Source organism: Aspergillus multicolor (assembly GCF_047715735.1).
Source record: "Aspergillus multicolor strain CBS 133.54 unplaced genomic scaffold BDW74scaffold_41, whole genome shotgun sequence".
NCBI classification, from domain to species: domain Eukaryota; kingdom Fungi; phylum Ascomycota; class Eurotiomycetes; order Eurotiales; family Aspergillaceae; genus Aspergillus; species Aspergillus multicolor.
The window spans coordinates 1-15844 of record NW_027395992.1 but is presented as its reverse complement, the minus strand read 5'-3'; the positions used below and the strand labels follow the sequence as shown (position 1 = coordinate 15844).

Sequence of the window (15844 nt, the reverse complement as noted above, 5' to 3'; positions counted from 1 at the left end):
GTTTGGTTTGGTGTTAGCGATGGATTTTGTTCAGTTTGGATATACATAGTTTGTTTAAATGTTTGATGTTATGCTAGTTATGCTTATGACTATGACAAATTGTCCAGCACAGATAGTTAGCAACCAATACTAGATCCGAAATACAACCGAGCTCTTATCGGCTTGCTTCTGATTGGCGGAAGATAAGGCGTCATCATAATTCAGCTCACCTGACTGGTTTATCTCCAGCCCTAACTGTCTCTGGTCAAGCGCTTTCCGTATCAAGCCAAAGTATCCCGACCCCGCATGCCTTGGCCAGCTGTCATGGACATTCCCTGGGCAAGAGCAAGGGTCAGTGCGGAGGTGAGCTGCCGTCATATCGATTACTCTCTCATCTTCATGTCACTCCATCCCGTCTTATTGCTCTGTCGCGTTGCACCAGCCCGCTCTAGCCTCATAAGCGTTTTAGCTGGGGATCTCCCGTCTTCCTCACAACCCATTCACGTTCACTAGGTATTCTTGGGTGTTGAAGTGGCCATGATGCCGCCCGAAAGCGGGACACGTCGCCGCCTCCGCTCCAACCACGCCTGTATCAACTGCCGCCGCAAAAAGACGCGCTGTCCGGGTGAGAAACCGGCGTGTTCGTGCTGTGTGAGACTCAACCAGCAGTGCTCGTATGCGGCGGCAGGGGGTGTCAGTGGGCCGGATGTACGTCTCCCTTCACACCAGAGAGCAAGATCAATGGGGAACTGATGGCGCGTAGAAAGATCGACTCGCGGAGCTGGAGGAGAAGGTTAATCAGATACTAAGAGGGGCAGCGTACGCACCATCAACATCTGGTTCCTATCGGGTGATATGTGTACTGAGTGAGGCAGACAACACGAACAGCAACCCCTCGAAGAGCACGACTTTAGCAGTACATCGCACGGCGACGCATACAGCAGCGAAACCGCCTTCCCCTCGATCTTCGCGCTCGACGAGGCGAGTCCACAAACGTCCTCGCTGGCCGTTGCCAAGGCGATCGATCTGTACCTGGAATGCTGTCACCGGCAGCCGGTCTGGTGTCTGAACATTAAAGAGCTAGGGAATATTGAATCGCACCCGGAAGAGCTCATCTGCAGTATTCTTGCGCTTACGAGTCGGTTTACCAGAGAGGCAGAGCAGGGCCAGCGGTATGCGGATAGCGCGAAGAGCCTGATTATGCTGAAGATCGCGAATGGGACGGTTGAGCTGGCGACCATCGAGAGTCTTTGCTTGCTGGCGTATTCGTCTTTCATTGGTGAGACCCCCGTTATCTCATTCCATCCGCAGGATACTCGACTAGAGATGGTATTAATATAAGCAGACGGCAACCTCCAACTGGGCCGCTTTTACCTAGGCCTGAGCTTCCAACTCTGCCGCGCCGCCCTCCTCGACACCGACGCCGCCTACACAAACTCATCGCAGGATAGACACGCCGAACAAAAAAACCGCCTTTTCTGGTCCCTCCAACTTCTCGAGCAGTCCTACGGCCGCCAAACAGGCCTCCTCTCCATTCCCACCTCCACCTGGCGCCCTCCCTACCTCTCCACCTTCGATCCACGGCATCCGGAAGACACAACCCCCAAACCACCCCCCGTGCCCCGGGATACAGTGGGCTGCTCTTCCCCCAATGACACCGGTATCTGGAGCATGTCCATCCACTTCGGCTGGGTGTGGGCCAAAGTCCGAGCATACGTAAGCCACTGCACCAGCAATAGAGTCACAGAACCATGGCGGCACGAGTCGCAGTACGCCATCGTTCTCTCGGACCTAAACGAGATCGAGAACTCAACTCCCCTCTGCCACCGCTACGACCACGTCCAATTCTTCCGGCGGACCGCGGACGAAATCGCGAGCAATAAAGCATACTGGGTCCCCTGGGTAAAGCTGCAATTCATGTACCACGCGATCCTAACCGTGCTGAACCACCCGTTCCTATACATCATGGCCAGTCAACAGAATCCGAACCTCGCAATACCCAATTCCTTCTGGCGCCGTAGTTCCGAACTTGTCCTCCTCCATGCAACTTGGATCGTGCGGCTGATCGATATGGTCTCCGAGAAGAACTTCCGCCTTACGGATCCCTTTTTTGCGCATGTCGCTGGAATTGCGGCCACCGTGCAGCTTTATTATTGCTGTGCGGATGACCCAAGGCTTAAGTATAAGTCCCGCGCGGACTTTGCGAAGTGCTCGGACTTTTTGAGGAGTTTTACCGGGTTTTCGAGGGCTTGTGAAGTTTTGGTATGCCCAACCCCTATTTACTCACCTTGCTCACCTTAAACCTTCTTGAACAAAAACGGATTCATGCTGACAATCTGTGGTGTGGGTAGAGCCGAAAACTCACAACCCTAACACGCATCGCCTCCGGCACAGAGATAATCGACATAGACGACTGGGTCCCGTCGAAGATTCACCTGAATATCCCGCTTATGTGGGATATACTGCAGTTCAATGTTTCTCCTGATTCCGAGGCCGCGGGACATGGAGCAGGAGCAGGAGTAGGACAGGGCCTTCTCCATCCCTCTCTCGCGCCTCCACCGCCCCAACCGGGCGCAAATGACATCTCAAACCTCGACATCATCGTCACCGCCTCACCGGAGGTAAGCGTCAACACGACGGATGGCGGCCAGGCCGTGCCCATGCCGCTTTATCGGAGCCCGACGGCTGCGGCGGCGGAGACATTGAGAAGTACGAGTCTGCGCGATAAAGAGCGTGTCAGTGAGAGTGTGAGGGATCCGCTTGTTGCGCCGGTGGACAGTCTCATGCTGAACACGCCGTGGTTATGGGCGGATTCGACATTCGGAGGGAATATGGATGAGGTTGAGTATCACGGGGCCATGCAGGTGCCGGTTGTGGGGGATGTCGAGGGGAGTGCGTGGTGGAATCTGGGGAATTTATAGATGGATGCTGTTTGGCATACAGTACACGATATACGTACTTTCTGCTTTGGTTCTGATCTGACACTGCATGCTTTCTTAGGGGGTGATGAGATGATTCTGCAACTTAGCCAGAGACGCCAAAGCGACAGCGACAGCCATCATGATCCATTAACAGCCATGCGACTCCGAAGCCGGCGTTTCCAAAGCGACAAGAACCACATGCAACATCTTCCGCTGCGTCACTGACCGATAGCGACATGGACAATCGCGCCCATTCTTACTTTTATGCCGTGCCACAGCTGCCCATGTGCCAATCGGGCCTAGGCTCCTCCTTGAGACTTCGCAGCCTCACAAAGCGGCCGCGAGCCATTCCGATGTACCGGGGCGACTTCCACTCACCACCCTGCAGCGGCGGTTGAATTCCAGAGCACCAGACCCAACGCACTCTGCCCCATGCAATGCCGCACAGAAGTTGATGTTAACTATATCTAGGGCCCTAACTACGCTCGGTCGGCTGCCGGTTTGTTGGTACCGGCATCCGCAGAGCACAGTGCACCAGCCTGGAGGATAAGGTTCTGCTCCTATCTACGCGAACCCGCGCAGAGGTCAACGTTGACTATGTCTAGGACTCTATCTATCCTAGTCTATCCGGCAATGATGGCGGGCTGTCAATTGGGGTAGGCCGATAGCCCTACGCAGGGATACAGTCTCGACCATTTTCGAGCATTTGAGCGCGGCCCTGTATACTGTAACCCGAGAGATTGCTGCATCTGGCCGTGGGCATGGGTCGCATTCTACGGCCCTTCTCCTGTCAGTTCCAACGGAAGATTCATGTGAGTGCTGCGGACCTTGAAAGTGAACCTTGCCCAGGTCGACAAGTACCACGTCACCCAATGTGCTATCCAGTTTTCGGACGAGGTCAGCTGCGATGGTCACACGCCAGCAAGCCGTGCATAGACATTACAGAGACTAGCCATATGCAAACTTCATCGTCTTTTGTGTTGTCGCTGTCGACAAACGGTGAGACAACGAAGGGAGATAACGCCATGCCAGGTAGGCTATCGTGTTCATCCCATGTAACTACTCCCTCACCCTGGTCTAGTGGTCTAAGGTATGTGCTTGCTGGTTTGAGAAAGTACACCGGAGAACAACCAACTCCTTTCTGCCAAGCAAACTTTGTGCATGTAGTATACATCCTTGATAACGCTCCGAAGTCCCCTCGAATCAGTCAGCGTCCGGCAGATGCCATCGTGGCAGAAAGCATGGGTTAGTAGAGTAACCTCCCTGCAGTATTCCTAGAGACACAGAAGCTATCATAGGTACAACCTGATAAGGCAGGCAGGACCTGACTCCCAAAATGAGTCTAGACCATCCTAATCATGCGACTCCTGCCATGTACATGTACTCCTTCCAAAGTGTACTCCTTCCGTATCCCTAAGTCCAGACCCTCCGCTGCCATGTCACCCGCCTAGTCCAACACAGCACAGACCCAACGCGGGGCCGGCTCGGTTCCGTGTCTCCCGACCACTGCACGCCCTGCCTTATCGCAACAACCCCGCCCCATCCCCCGGACTAGAGTTTGCCTCGAGCTGCCTCTGGCTCATGGCAGATAAGCGATTCTTGGATCGATCGGCTCGGGAACGGGTCCCGTCTGCAACCGTGCGCAGCCGTTGGAGATACTGATGAAGTGGAGATACTGCGGGGGGGATACGGTCGGGCGCAGAGGGATGTGCTATGACATGACACGGTATGCTATCATAGTATCATTGAGCAGTTGATGAGGATTGTCTAGGATAGTTATACTAGCAGCCGCATCTCTCCAAAAACCATCAATTCCACGAAATACACACGAACACAATCACCATCACAATGTCCCCCTCCAATCCCAACAAATCAATAATCATCATCGGCGCCGGCATCGTCGGCGCAAACCTCACCGACGAACTCCTATCGCACGGATGGAACCCTGCCAGTATCACAGTCATCGAGCAAGGTCCGCTCTCCCTACCAGGCGGATCAACGTCGCACGCACCAGGTCTGGTCTTCCAAACGTCCCCCTCAAAGACGATGACGCGGTTCGCACAGTACACGGTGCAGAAGCTATTGTCCATCAGCAAAGACGGGCAGAACTGCTTCAACCAGCTGGGCGGGCTGGAGGTCGCGACGACACCTGAACGGATGCAGGAGCTGAAGAGGAAGCTGGGCTATGCGCACGCTTGGGGGGTGGAGGCGTCCTTGATCAGCGCGGAGGAGTGTCGGCGGATCCATCCGCTGCTCAGTAAAGAGGAAGGTGTTGTACTGGGAGGGTTGCATATTCCCTCTGACGGACTTGCCCTTGCAGCGCGCGCAACGGGGCTCCTAATCCAGCGGACGAGAGAGAAGGGCGTGACGTATCTCGAGCACACGGCCGTAACAGGGATCCTGCAGAGCAACGGCCGTGCAACGGGTGTTACAACGAGCGCCGGCGAGTACCATGCAGACATCGTGATCTCCTGCGCGGGCTTCTGGGGCGTTGAGGTCGGCGCCATGGCGGGCGTGGATATCCCGCTCCTCCCGCTGGCGCATCAGTACGCGAAGACTACGGCTGTTCATGAGATCAAGGACAGAGAGGTGAACACCCGTATCAACGCGTTAAATGCGGCGTTCCCGATTCTCCGCCATCAGGACCAGGACCTGTATTACCGCGAGCACGGCGATAAGATTGGGATCGGGTACTACGGCCACAAGCCGATGCCCGTTGTTGCGGGGGAGCTGGGCGCCACGCCGAAAGTCGTCAGCGAGACGAATATGCCGAGTCGACTGGATTTCACGAGCGAGGATTTTGCGCCGGCGTGGAAGGAGACGCAGAAGCTCCTCCCTGCGCTGCGGAATGCGGAAATCGACGACGGGTTCAACGGAATCTTCTCGTTCACCCCCGACGGCGGACCCCTACTCGGTGAAGCGCCTAACCTCGATGGGTTCTTCGTCGCCGAGGCCGTCTGGGTCACGCACAGTGCGGGTGTCGCCAGAGCACTGGCTGAAATCCTAACGCAGGGCTGGTCAAGCATCGACGTCTCAGAGTGTGAGCTCTCGCGCTTCGAAGCCGTGCAGCTGAGTCGACCCTACGTCGAAGAAACGTCGCAGCAGAACTTCGTCGAGATCTACGATATTATTCACCCACTGCAGCCGCGTGAGAGTCCGCGGAATCTGCGCGTTTCCCCGTTTTATACTCGCCAGGTTGAGCTCGGCGCAGTGTTTATGGAGGTCGGCGGGTGGGAAAGGCCGTTTTGGTATGAGGCCAACAAAGAGCTGATACAGTCGTTGCCGGAACAGTGGAGGCCTGTTGATCGGGATGCCTGGTCCAGCCGGTTCTACTCGCCCATCACAGCCGTCGAGGCGTGGAAGACGCGGAATGCCGTCGCGCTGTACGATATGTCTTCGTTTCACCGGTTTATTGTATCTGGGCCTGGTGCTGTACAGTTACTCCAGGCTCTCACAACCTCTGATATCGATGTTGGACTCGGATCGATCGTGTACACCCTCCTCCTGAACAACAACGCCGGCATCAAGAGCGATATCTTCGTCACACGCCTAGCCAAGGATACATTCCAGATCGGCGCGAATACAGCCAGCGACCTCGCGTACCTATCCCGCGCAGCAAGACACCAGTCCCAGTCCACGTCCTCCCCAGCAAGCTGGGTGCACGTCTCCGACATCACGGGCGGAACATGCGCAGTCGGTCTCTGGGGTCCCCGCGCCTCCGACGTCCTAGGCACCCTAGGAATCACAGAATCCCAAATCAGCAATAAAGCCCTGCCCTACATGACTGCCAAACCCCTGACCCTCGCTTCAATCCCCGTCCTCTTCCTCCGCAAATCCTACGTCGGCGAGTACGGGTGGGAGATCCAGACGAGCGCTGAGCATGGACTCCACCTCTTCGACGCTTTACTGAGCGCCGGCAAGAATCACGGGATTATACCGGCCGGCCGCGCAGCATTTAATGCCCTCCGCATCGAATGCGGATACCGCACGTTCGGCGTGGATATGAGTTCCGAGCATGACCCGTACGAAGCCGGAGTGGGACACGCGATAGCGAGGAATAAGGTGATTGACTTCGTGGGGAAGGCGTCGCTCCTAGCACGTGCCAAAGGGCCACTGGAAAAGCGATTGCGCTGTCTCACCGTTGACGACGGGAAATCCGTGCTTATGGGCAAGGAACCCGTGTATCTGGACTCTAGGGCCGTCGGGTATGTCACGACCGCGGCGTTTGGGTATTCTGTCCGCAAGCCGGTGGTTTGGGCGTGGCTTCCTGCGAGTATTGCGGATGGGGTTGGGCTTGAGATTGGGTATTTTGGGAGCATGGTGAAGGCGACGGTTGTAGAGGGGGCGGTTGTTGAGGCTGAGGCGAGGGTGCGTGGGCAGGCCTGGGCTGTAGGACAGGCGAAGGGGGTTTTGGGGCCTGTAAAGGCTCTTCTTTGATATGGTATGGTACTATATTGTAGTTCCAAAATCAATATGGCAATCTAAGGGTGTCGGCGCAGAGGTCTGTCTTGTATTTCTAGTTGCGTTTATGCGGGTATGCTACGTGGGCTATATCGTGTCTAATCTACTACCATATAAGTAAAAATTTATGGTACATTTCCAACGCTTCAAGTTCTTAGCTGGAGATTCCTTGTAATTGTTATACATAGACACAATGGGCATACCCAGCCTCGATAGGGAGCTAGATGTGCATGAGAATTCCAAGGGTGTCTAGGTATGGTACCATTAGTGGCGCTGGCCTAAAAGGACTCGCCAAAGACTTTTGTAATCCCCTGCCTCTGTTCGAGTTGTTGGGCAGACCCTTTGAGCTCCTGGCTTCGGGGCACGCCTATCCAACTCTGAAACGCTTCTTCTAAAAGATCTTTGAAGGAGTAAGCAAAGGCGAGTTTCAGCCTTTGTTAAATGCTCATAATGCTACCGGTAGCATAGGAGTCACATGATTTTCGAAGCAAGGAAAAAAAGTAACACAATAAAATAACATCCAACCAGAATCCGCTGAGGAATATCCCGACGTGTGGATCTAGTAGCTCGCGATACTGATCAGGTACCATTGCAATAAGCGCCAACTAGTAGTAATACCATACCCAATTGTGCAAGCCAGGGCTAACCACACAAATATCCGTGCATAAACGGTACCAAATACAGTGGTCGGCATAGCCGGTGTACTGCTGCACAGTTCACCGTTCGCAATGTTGTCGGTATTTCTGTCGCAAAGTGTCATAGGTTTTATGCCATAAGGCTACACTATTTGAGCCTCCGCTGCGGCGGTGTCTTCTAAGAGAACGGCCGCCTGATGCTCGGGGTGGTTGTTGCTCACAGGTGCGTGTCAGTGAAGTAGTAGGGGATGCTGACGCCCTTGGAAGTTCTTCACGCATACCCCGGGGCGCCTGAATTCGGCCAAACAAGCTCGGATCTGAGTTGAGCCGGCGCGTGATGGTTTTAACCATGCCCTCAATACGTGACAACGTTTTAGCGGTGTCTTGGTTAAATAACCCAGAGTTTATACCGCATGGTTAGCAAATCGGTTGTGGATGAACAATACAGACGTAACGAGGGGGGAGGTGGATTCTGTTGACACTTACATGGTGAGAAACCTGGTTAGCTCTTCCAGCTTAAGGTTAACGCTGGCAAGGATGTTAGTCGCGGGCTTGGCATCCTTTGACATTCATTTCAGTCTCAAGGATCTAGAGTTTTGCGCCGCTCCTTAACTTCGCAGCCTTTGAGCTGCATTGCTGCAGGATGGTGCTAAGTTGCCTTGCGCCATCCATGCAGTCCTGAAGCTCCTAGTCGAGAAACCATTCCGTACCCTCCAATGGTAGGTCTGCGGCTTTCAACTGCTCTTTTGCCCGCTCTAGGAGATAAACTTTGACTCTTAAGGACTGAAGGTCTTTACTCAGCTTTCGAATGGTTTTGGGGATCTCTTTGTGCTGGCGGTAGAGGCGGACTAAGTACTTGCCGAGCTCGTAGGCGCCTTTCAGGAGTGCGACCAGGGTGCCAGCGGATGCGGCGATAACAGCCATGGTACCTAGCGAGAAGGGTCTTGAAAATAGAGGTGGTGGGGTGGTCAAACGGGGATGGTCGGTGGGATACGCCGAGAGTAAATGGCAATATCACAAGATATGGATCTGGGTCAGTGTCTTGTAGCTGTAAGGCGTTTGGGGCTAGCTGAGGAGAGATGTGATCAAGAAATATGAGGACTCGTTGATAGTAATACGTCAGGTAGAGGAGGCTGCCAGTGAATATGGTACCGCAGGGCAGAGATACCCTTTCATACCCGGCGCAGCCCGTTCGCAGTTGCTTAACAAAGGTTAAAGGATCTTGGGATAATGAATCATCAATTCTTTCTCAGCGTCGTCATTGTCTGCTGTACAGATGTGGCAGCATCATCACAAAGCGGGCAAAAGATAGGGCACAATCCCAAAACCCTGACAGCGGTCTTTCTACAAAGCCTCTTTCTCTCGCCCGCGGCAATTGGTTGGAAGATCCACGACAGAGCCACAAGCATTGTTATCGCATGGTCCCCGGCATCCTAACAGAGCTTTAGACCGTCATAGCCAACCACAGTTGCCGTTACTAGATTAATAAAGATTAAAACCTACTGACCGTGTCGGACGCCAACGAAGCCGTCAGTATCATGGTGCCTTTCAGAGCAAGGTTTAAATACCAGACGATGGCCGGTGCCCGCAACCACGAGCTCGTGCTTTACTTTTGATGACACCCCAGCGCAGTGCACGGCGGCTCCATTGCTGGCTTTATCATGTTGGGAAAGTTGTCCTGCGTCCGAGAAGCTTCCCCATTCCACCCAATGCGCAGGGGAAGTCGCGTACATCATGCAATTCATCATGTCCGACAACCCAGGCCGGAGTGACACCTCCATCTGAGACCTACAATGATGGCACTGTATAACCGGACGGACCCCATGAGTCCCGGTATTTGTAGCCACGTCGCCTTTACCATCACCTACCCCCCTTGGTACGATAGTATTGCCCGAAAAGCTCCTCTCAAGTCAGCTGGCTGCGATTTATATTTACCATACCCAGTTTCAATCGAGTGAATACCACGCACAGAACCAAGTCTACAGTACAAGCTTGAGTCTAACCAACTATACACACCCTACTATCCAGCCAAGGACATTGCGAGAATCATGCCTAGAGATCGGTGTGGGCAGTTAGTCGACCTAGGTAAACCCACCTATGAGAGCCGACCATAGTACAAAAGGCGCACATTACCAAGCCGCCGCACATCAATGCTCCCAACGCCATGGATTCCACGTCTTAAGGGGATATGTCCAGCCTTGCTAAGTGCGGACGGCGGTATAGTATCATTCGCATCTGATAGCGACTGCGGTACAGACTGCTCGGGTCAGTCAAGAGTACCGCATGGATACTATGGTGCCTAAGGACGTTTCAACAGGACGGACAAATACCTTTGGGATATCGGCCGTTAAGCGAAGGGGGGTTCTGGGAAAATCGCGCTGGATGTGGGTGATACTACGACTACATAGTTTAATTCTTTCAAGGAGGATTTGTTAATATGGAGTAAGGAGCTTGGGGATAAGATGTTCATACCAGGGGTGTATGATTTTTTGGTTGGCTGTTTACCGCGCAATAGTAGGGAACCATACTACCAAATTTATCACCACCTGCTTGAAAATATGTCAAGTGTACCGGTGTCACAGTACGCTACCCTAAGGACGCTAGACACAACCGCTAAAAGCAAAGCTAGCATACTAAAAAGGTATTTCGAAGCCTTAACATTGAACATTTGCATTTAAACACTACTTATGGTACCATTAGGTCCGTTAGGAGACAGATGGATTTTGTATTACTTATTATCTCAAGTGCCGTGTCCATTTTATGCCATGCCATGCTCTTAAGAAATCCCATTCACAAAACGGATATAGTCCTTGCTCATCCCGCACAGAATACTATAATCAGGATAAAGAGGCCGAAGCTGCACACCACTCTCCCCATCCTCCTCCACCACACTCTCTCGTGAGCGAGCACACCTCGGCAATATTTTCAAACTCGCGCTCCTTCTCCTTCCGCAGCTCGTCATCCACCTGCTCCTCAGCCAGAACATGCCCCTTCTTATCCATGTAAATCGGGTCGTGGCCGTAGCTCACAAGCACATACGCCCACTCGTAGTCCACAAGATGACGCTTGAACCATGCGTTGCGGAGTGCCGTTGCGCTGCGCGCGTCCCCCGGTGCAGGGAGCTCGAACGCCCAGCTGCCGCGAGGCAGTAAGGGGGCGGCTCCGGCTGCAGCTAGATCGGATAGCTGCTTGACGAGGGTGAGGATGGGGATTGTGGCCGTGGCGTCGTTCGAGTTTGAGTTCGAGCTTGAGTTGGTGGAAACTCGGAAGTCGAGCAGGATGGTGGGGATGCGCTGGGGATCGTCTGCGGCGAATTGGCGCGCGAGCTCGCGCTCGTGGTCGCGCGCTTGCTGTTTGATAGTGCGATCTGGAACCCGATCCGTCTCCCACCCGCGGTCCGCACCTGCGGCTGCACCTCAAGGTCGGGCTGGAGGTGCACGTCCATATAGGTTGTCATACTTCCCTGAGCTTGGGCCTTGCCCTAACCCTAAGCCCTTTCCTTTGCATGCAGGTGCACGTGTGCCGCATGTGCCCTTCTCCATCTGCTTCTTGAGCTCCGCCTCCACCGTGTAACTGAGCAGTTCGCTATGCTCGAGGATGCGGTAGTGGTAATGCACGCCTGGGTAAGCGCGTAGAAGCCTGTGGATGCCATTATCCCAAAGTGTGACTTCATTGCTGAGACTTTCCATGTCTTGCAGTGCGAGGGTGGTCTTGTAGGTTAAGATCACCGGCGTGGTGCCGCGCGGCTTTTGCAGGACTTGGTAGGGAAGCCCGATTCCCTGCTCGGTTATGGCTTCTTGGGCGCGCGCGTTGTTGTGCGTTTTCCAGAAGTTGGGACAGCATGGCTCGATGGAGTCAGCGTTGGTCATGGTGGCGGTTGGATGGATGTACCTAGGTAAGGTAAATGCGTGTAGGAAGTGATTACCTGATGGATGGGATGGTAGGATATAGTGGTTTGCTTTAGGAGATAAATGCGAGGATGGGAGAATGGGGCGGTAATCGCAAGGAGAAACCGCTGGAGGGGCTATAGCTCGAGATCAGCCTTTATAACTTCATGCCCATGGGCTGTGCAGACCATGATTTGTGGCCACGCCTCGGGCGTCTTTGAACCAGCTCTGATTGTCGCCTTGCCTTGCCTCTCAATTTCTGCTTTCAGCACTACAAAGGCCTTTCTGTGGCACTGTGTTAGACAACGCCTTTCAAGATCCTCGCTTCTGGCTAGGTCTAGGCCCAGGCCCATGGCGTCTGAATCGCGCCTTACAAGCCAGGTTGGAGTAAAGAAAGATGGGAGACATTTGACACACTTATGGAGAGGCCCAGCCATTCCAGGTATCGGTACCAGTCATCAGAGACAAGCATTGATTTTCCGGGTTAGCGATCGATGCCCTGTCCAGTCCACACGGCAGGACCAGCAGTATGTTTAGATACTGATTATTCTCGTCTTCATGCAACCCGACGGCCCAGCAGGGGTCTCGAAGTAAGTGTCCCAAAAGCTTCCAGGCTTCATTCTATACCATACGTACCCTACATATCTTCCTGAACTATGGTGAACTCCAATGAGAATGCCTTCCAGGGCTGTGCTGGATCATGCTCTCTCCACCGATGGGAGGAAACTACAAGTGTGACCCGAACGTAAGGTATGCTATTATCCAATCTAATTCCCAGGGCGTAGATCTGTCGCATACCTTACATCCCATTCCCACTGGAGTCTGTTCAATGTTGGATATGGTAGTGTCTAATTGCTGAACCTGCCGCTTTGCCCTCAAACATTGATGATGGCACTTAAGGTACACTGCCTTGCCTATTGTACCTATCTAGGGCAGTTCCACATCCACCTCCTGCACAATATCCCCCGACGAGCGCCCAACGAGGAACCCATACACCCCCGGAACAAGCACCCAATCCTCAACCTCAGTATTCCAAATCACCAGATCCTCTCTTGAAAAATCAAAGCCTACAGCCGCAGTATCGTCCACATCCAGCGCAACCTTCTCAAACCCACGCAGCAACTTCGGCGGCTCGTCAGCGGCCTCGGGGAAGCGCACGTACAGCTGCACGACTTCCTTGCCGAAGACGGGGCCTGTGTTCGTTATGGTTGTTGTGATCGTGAGCATAACATCTGCATCTCCGGAGCCAGGGCTAGAGGTAGAGGTAGAGATAGAGGTTGAGTTGGTATGCACGATAGCCAGCTCCCCGATTTCAAAACTCGTATAAGACAGCCCATGTCCAAAGGCAAACAACGGGGTGACACCAAACTCATCGAACCATTTATACCCCACATACAGACCCTCGCTGTACGTTGCCGTTAGATTCACGCCAGGAAAGCGAGACACGTTGCTCGTGGGCGAGTCCTCATACGAAGCCGGGAACGTAACAGGCAATTTGCCCGAAAAGTTCACGTCCCCGAAGAGGAGTCTCGCGATTGCAGAACCAACCTGCTGACCCGGGTAGAACGTCTCGATGACGGCGTCGACGCTATCAAGCCAGGGCATTAGGATCGCGGCGTTTGTGTTCAGCACGACGATGGTCTTGCGGCTCTGACTGGCGATCAGGGATATAATTTCGTCTTGGTCACCGGGAAGACGCATGGCAAGGGAACTATCGAGACCCTCGGTGTGTGCATCGTTGACGAAGACGATGCTCACGTCTGCGGCTTCGGCGGTCGCAATCGCATGCTCGTACAGACTTGGATTTTCGGTTGGGATGTTGACGCCCACGCTGATCCCGTATGTCCCGGGGTCAACGGAGTACCCCATGCTGTAGTCGAAGCGGATGGGGACGGGCGTGTCAGCTTTAAGATCTGCAACGCCCTGCACGACGACGCCGAAGTTGCTGCCGGGCATATCGGCGACGAGCTTGTTGTCTAGGTATAGACGTCCCCCGCCATTCCCGGATAATGAGAAGTGGTAGCGGCCGCTGACGTTCGGGTAGAATGTGCCCTCGTACCGGGATGAGAAGACTTCTGGCCAGACAGCGCCGATGTCAGCTGGATAAGATATCGCGGTGATGTTGTCCGCGTGGACTGTGCGGTTTGGAAAGCCAGAGAAGTCAGTGCTTGTCCAGTACGTTACGTTCAATCCTGCAGATCCAAACATGGACGAGGGGACTGTCGGGAACTCGTTGGTGCCCGGGTATGCCTCGGAATACAGGACAGTGATATTGTCCTGCTTTGCACGGGCACGGATATAGTCAACCGGTTTCTGCACGACCATGGTCGTATCAAGGACAAATCCGCCATGCAGCTCGGTGACAGCCGCTTGATCTGCTGCACCAGCGCCAAAGACTGCAATTGTCTTCTCTTTGCCCTGTCCAAGAGGCAACACACCCTCATTCTTGAGCAAAACAGCCCCCTCCTCGACAATTTCCTGTGCAAGATCCAGATGCTTCTGCGTCCGGGCAACCACATCGATCCCCGCCAGTCCAGACGACGGACTGTCAACAGCTCCAGTCTCAAAAACAGGCCTCCAAAGCCGCTCAGCCATATCCTCGACTCTTTGGCGTGGAACAGAGCCGTTCCCAACTGCATCCTCTAGCAAGCTCCCAAAGAAATCCGGAAACCCGTAGTAGTCCGTCCAATCTCCACCGGGCTGGCTGTTATCCAGTCCTGCGAGTGCAGCTTGAACAGTAGACCGCTGCGCAAAGTACCAATCCGTGACCACGAATCCATTGAATTCCCATTCGTTCTTGAGGACATCGTTAAGAAGCCAGCTATTCTCGCACGCATGTTGCCCATTGAGTTTATTGTAAGCACACATGACACTCCCAGCATTCCCCTCCTGAATGGACGCCTTAAACGCAGGGAAATAAATCTCGCGCAACACGCGCTCCTCCACAACCGCATCAACAGCATCAAACTCAGGCGCGAGTCCAAACCGATCTGTCTCCTGGTTATACGCCGCAAAGTGCTTCACGCATGCCACAACCTTATTTTCTTGAATTCCCCTCGTAACCTCCACCGCCATCTTACTCGTTAGATACGGATCCTCAGACATACTCTCGGCAGCACGGCCCCAGAGCGGGGTGCGAATGATATTGATCGTGGGCGCGAGGACGACGTTGCGGCCTTTGCTCTTATGCTCTGCTCCCAGTGCGCTGCCGAAGAGGTTGTTGAGGGTTTTGTTCCACGTTGCGACGGTTAATATGGGCGCGGGGAAGGTTGTTACGTTGGCGAGGTTGTTTCCGACTCCTTCGGGGCCGTCGCCCATGCAGATTGCTGGCATGCCGAGACGCGGGAGGGGCGGGATGTAGCCTATGCAGGCGTTTGTTTCGGCCTGGGACTGTTGTTAGTAGGGTCTTTGGGATGGTTGTGGGAGGGTGAGTACGGATTCATTCCCCTGCACCATAGCCAGTTTCTCTTCGAAGGTTAGGGCTGACAGGAAGGATTGGAGACGGTCTTCTGGTGTGTAGGAGGTGTTGAGCCATGGCTGGGTTTCTGCTGCTGTGGGTGGGATAAGGTATGCTGCGAGGATGTAGAGTATAGTCCAGGCGAGTATGCCTCTCGAGGCGATATCGGTTGGCGAACCCATGTTGCTCCCTGCTCCAAAGACGTATTCGGCTAAGGGGCTCTGTCGCGAAGTCCCTGCAGCTCGGACAGGGGCGTAGTTATGTACTGTGGGGATTGGCCGCAGATGCGGCGAAAGGATTTGGAGCTTCGAAGCTGCACTGGCGGGCGGAACTCCTTACCCCAAGATAGCGATATAGAGTGTGGAGAACGCGCGGGTTGGGTCGCCGGCGTAGGCTTTTTTAGGGCTACCTTTTATAGTCCTGGTTAAATGCCGGCCATCCCGACGCGAAGGTTTGGTATGGGTCCGGTACCCTAGGTGTTCTTGCATTAGTACAATGTGTCCC

At 54.0% G+C, this 15844-nt stretch overlaps 5 protein-coding genes across 5 annotated transcripts; 2 read left to right on the top strand and 3 right to left on the bottom strand.

Moving 5' to 3' along the window:
* Positions 1 to 414: 414 nt before the first annotated feature.
* On the top strand, positions 415 to 2900 carry BDW74DRAFT_188646 (putative C6 transcription factor; the record flags this gene model as incomplete). The annotated part of the gene is made up of 5 exons (XM_073731781.1): positions 415 to 687; positions 743 to 798; positions 855 to 1258; positions 1325 to 2241; positions 2331 to 2900. The coding sequence occupies exons 1-5, from the start codon at positions 517 to 519 to the stop codon at positions 2898 to 2900; spliced, it is 2118 nt and encodes a 705-aa protein (XP_073578798.1). The 5' UTR covers positions 415 to 516.
* Positions 2901 to 4748: 1848 nt separating this feature from the next.
* BDW74DRAFT_183024 (GcvT family protein) lies at positions 4749 to 7337 on the top strand (the record flags this gene model as incomplete). Its single annotated transcript, XM_073730403.1, has 1 exon — positions 4749 to 7337. One exon carries the CDS (start codon positions 4749 to 4751, stop codon positions 7335 to 7337), a length of 2589 nt encoding a protein of 862 aa, XP_073578797.1.
* Positions 7338 to 8576: 1239 nt separating this feature from the next.
* Positions 8577 to 8920, bottom strand: BDW74DRAFT_183023 (uncharacterized protein; the record flags this gene model as incomplete). The annotated part of the gene is made up of 2 exons (XM_073730402.1): positions 8577 to 8632; positions 8707 to 8920. 2 exons carry the CDS (start codon positions 8918 to 8920, stop codon positions 8577 to 8579), a joined length of 270 nt encoding a protein of 89 aa, XP_073578796.1.
* A 1913-nt stretch (positions 8921 to 10833) lies between these two features.
* On the bottom strand, positions 10834 to 11865 carry BDW74DRAFT_183022 (uncharacterized protein; the record flags this gene model as incomplete). Its single annotated transcript, XM_073730401.1, has 2 exons — positions 10834 to 11399; positions 11514 to 11865. 2 exons carry the CDS (start codon positions 11863 to 11865, stop codon positions 10834 to 10836), a joined length of 918 nt encoding a protein of 305 aa, XP_073578795.1.
* A 945-nt stretch (positions 11866 to 12810) lies between these two features.
* BDW74DRAFT_183021 (glycoside hydrolase family 3 protein) lies at positions 12811 to 15522 on the bottom strand (the record flags this gene model as incomplete). Its single annotated transcript, XM_073730400.1, has 2 exons — positions 12811 to 15267; positions 15319 to 15522. 2 exons carry the CDS (start codon positions 15520 to 15522, stop codon positions 12811 to 12813), a joined length of 2661 nt encoding a protein of 886 aa, XP_073578794.1.
* Positions 15523 to 15844: the final 322 nt, after the last annotated feature.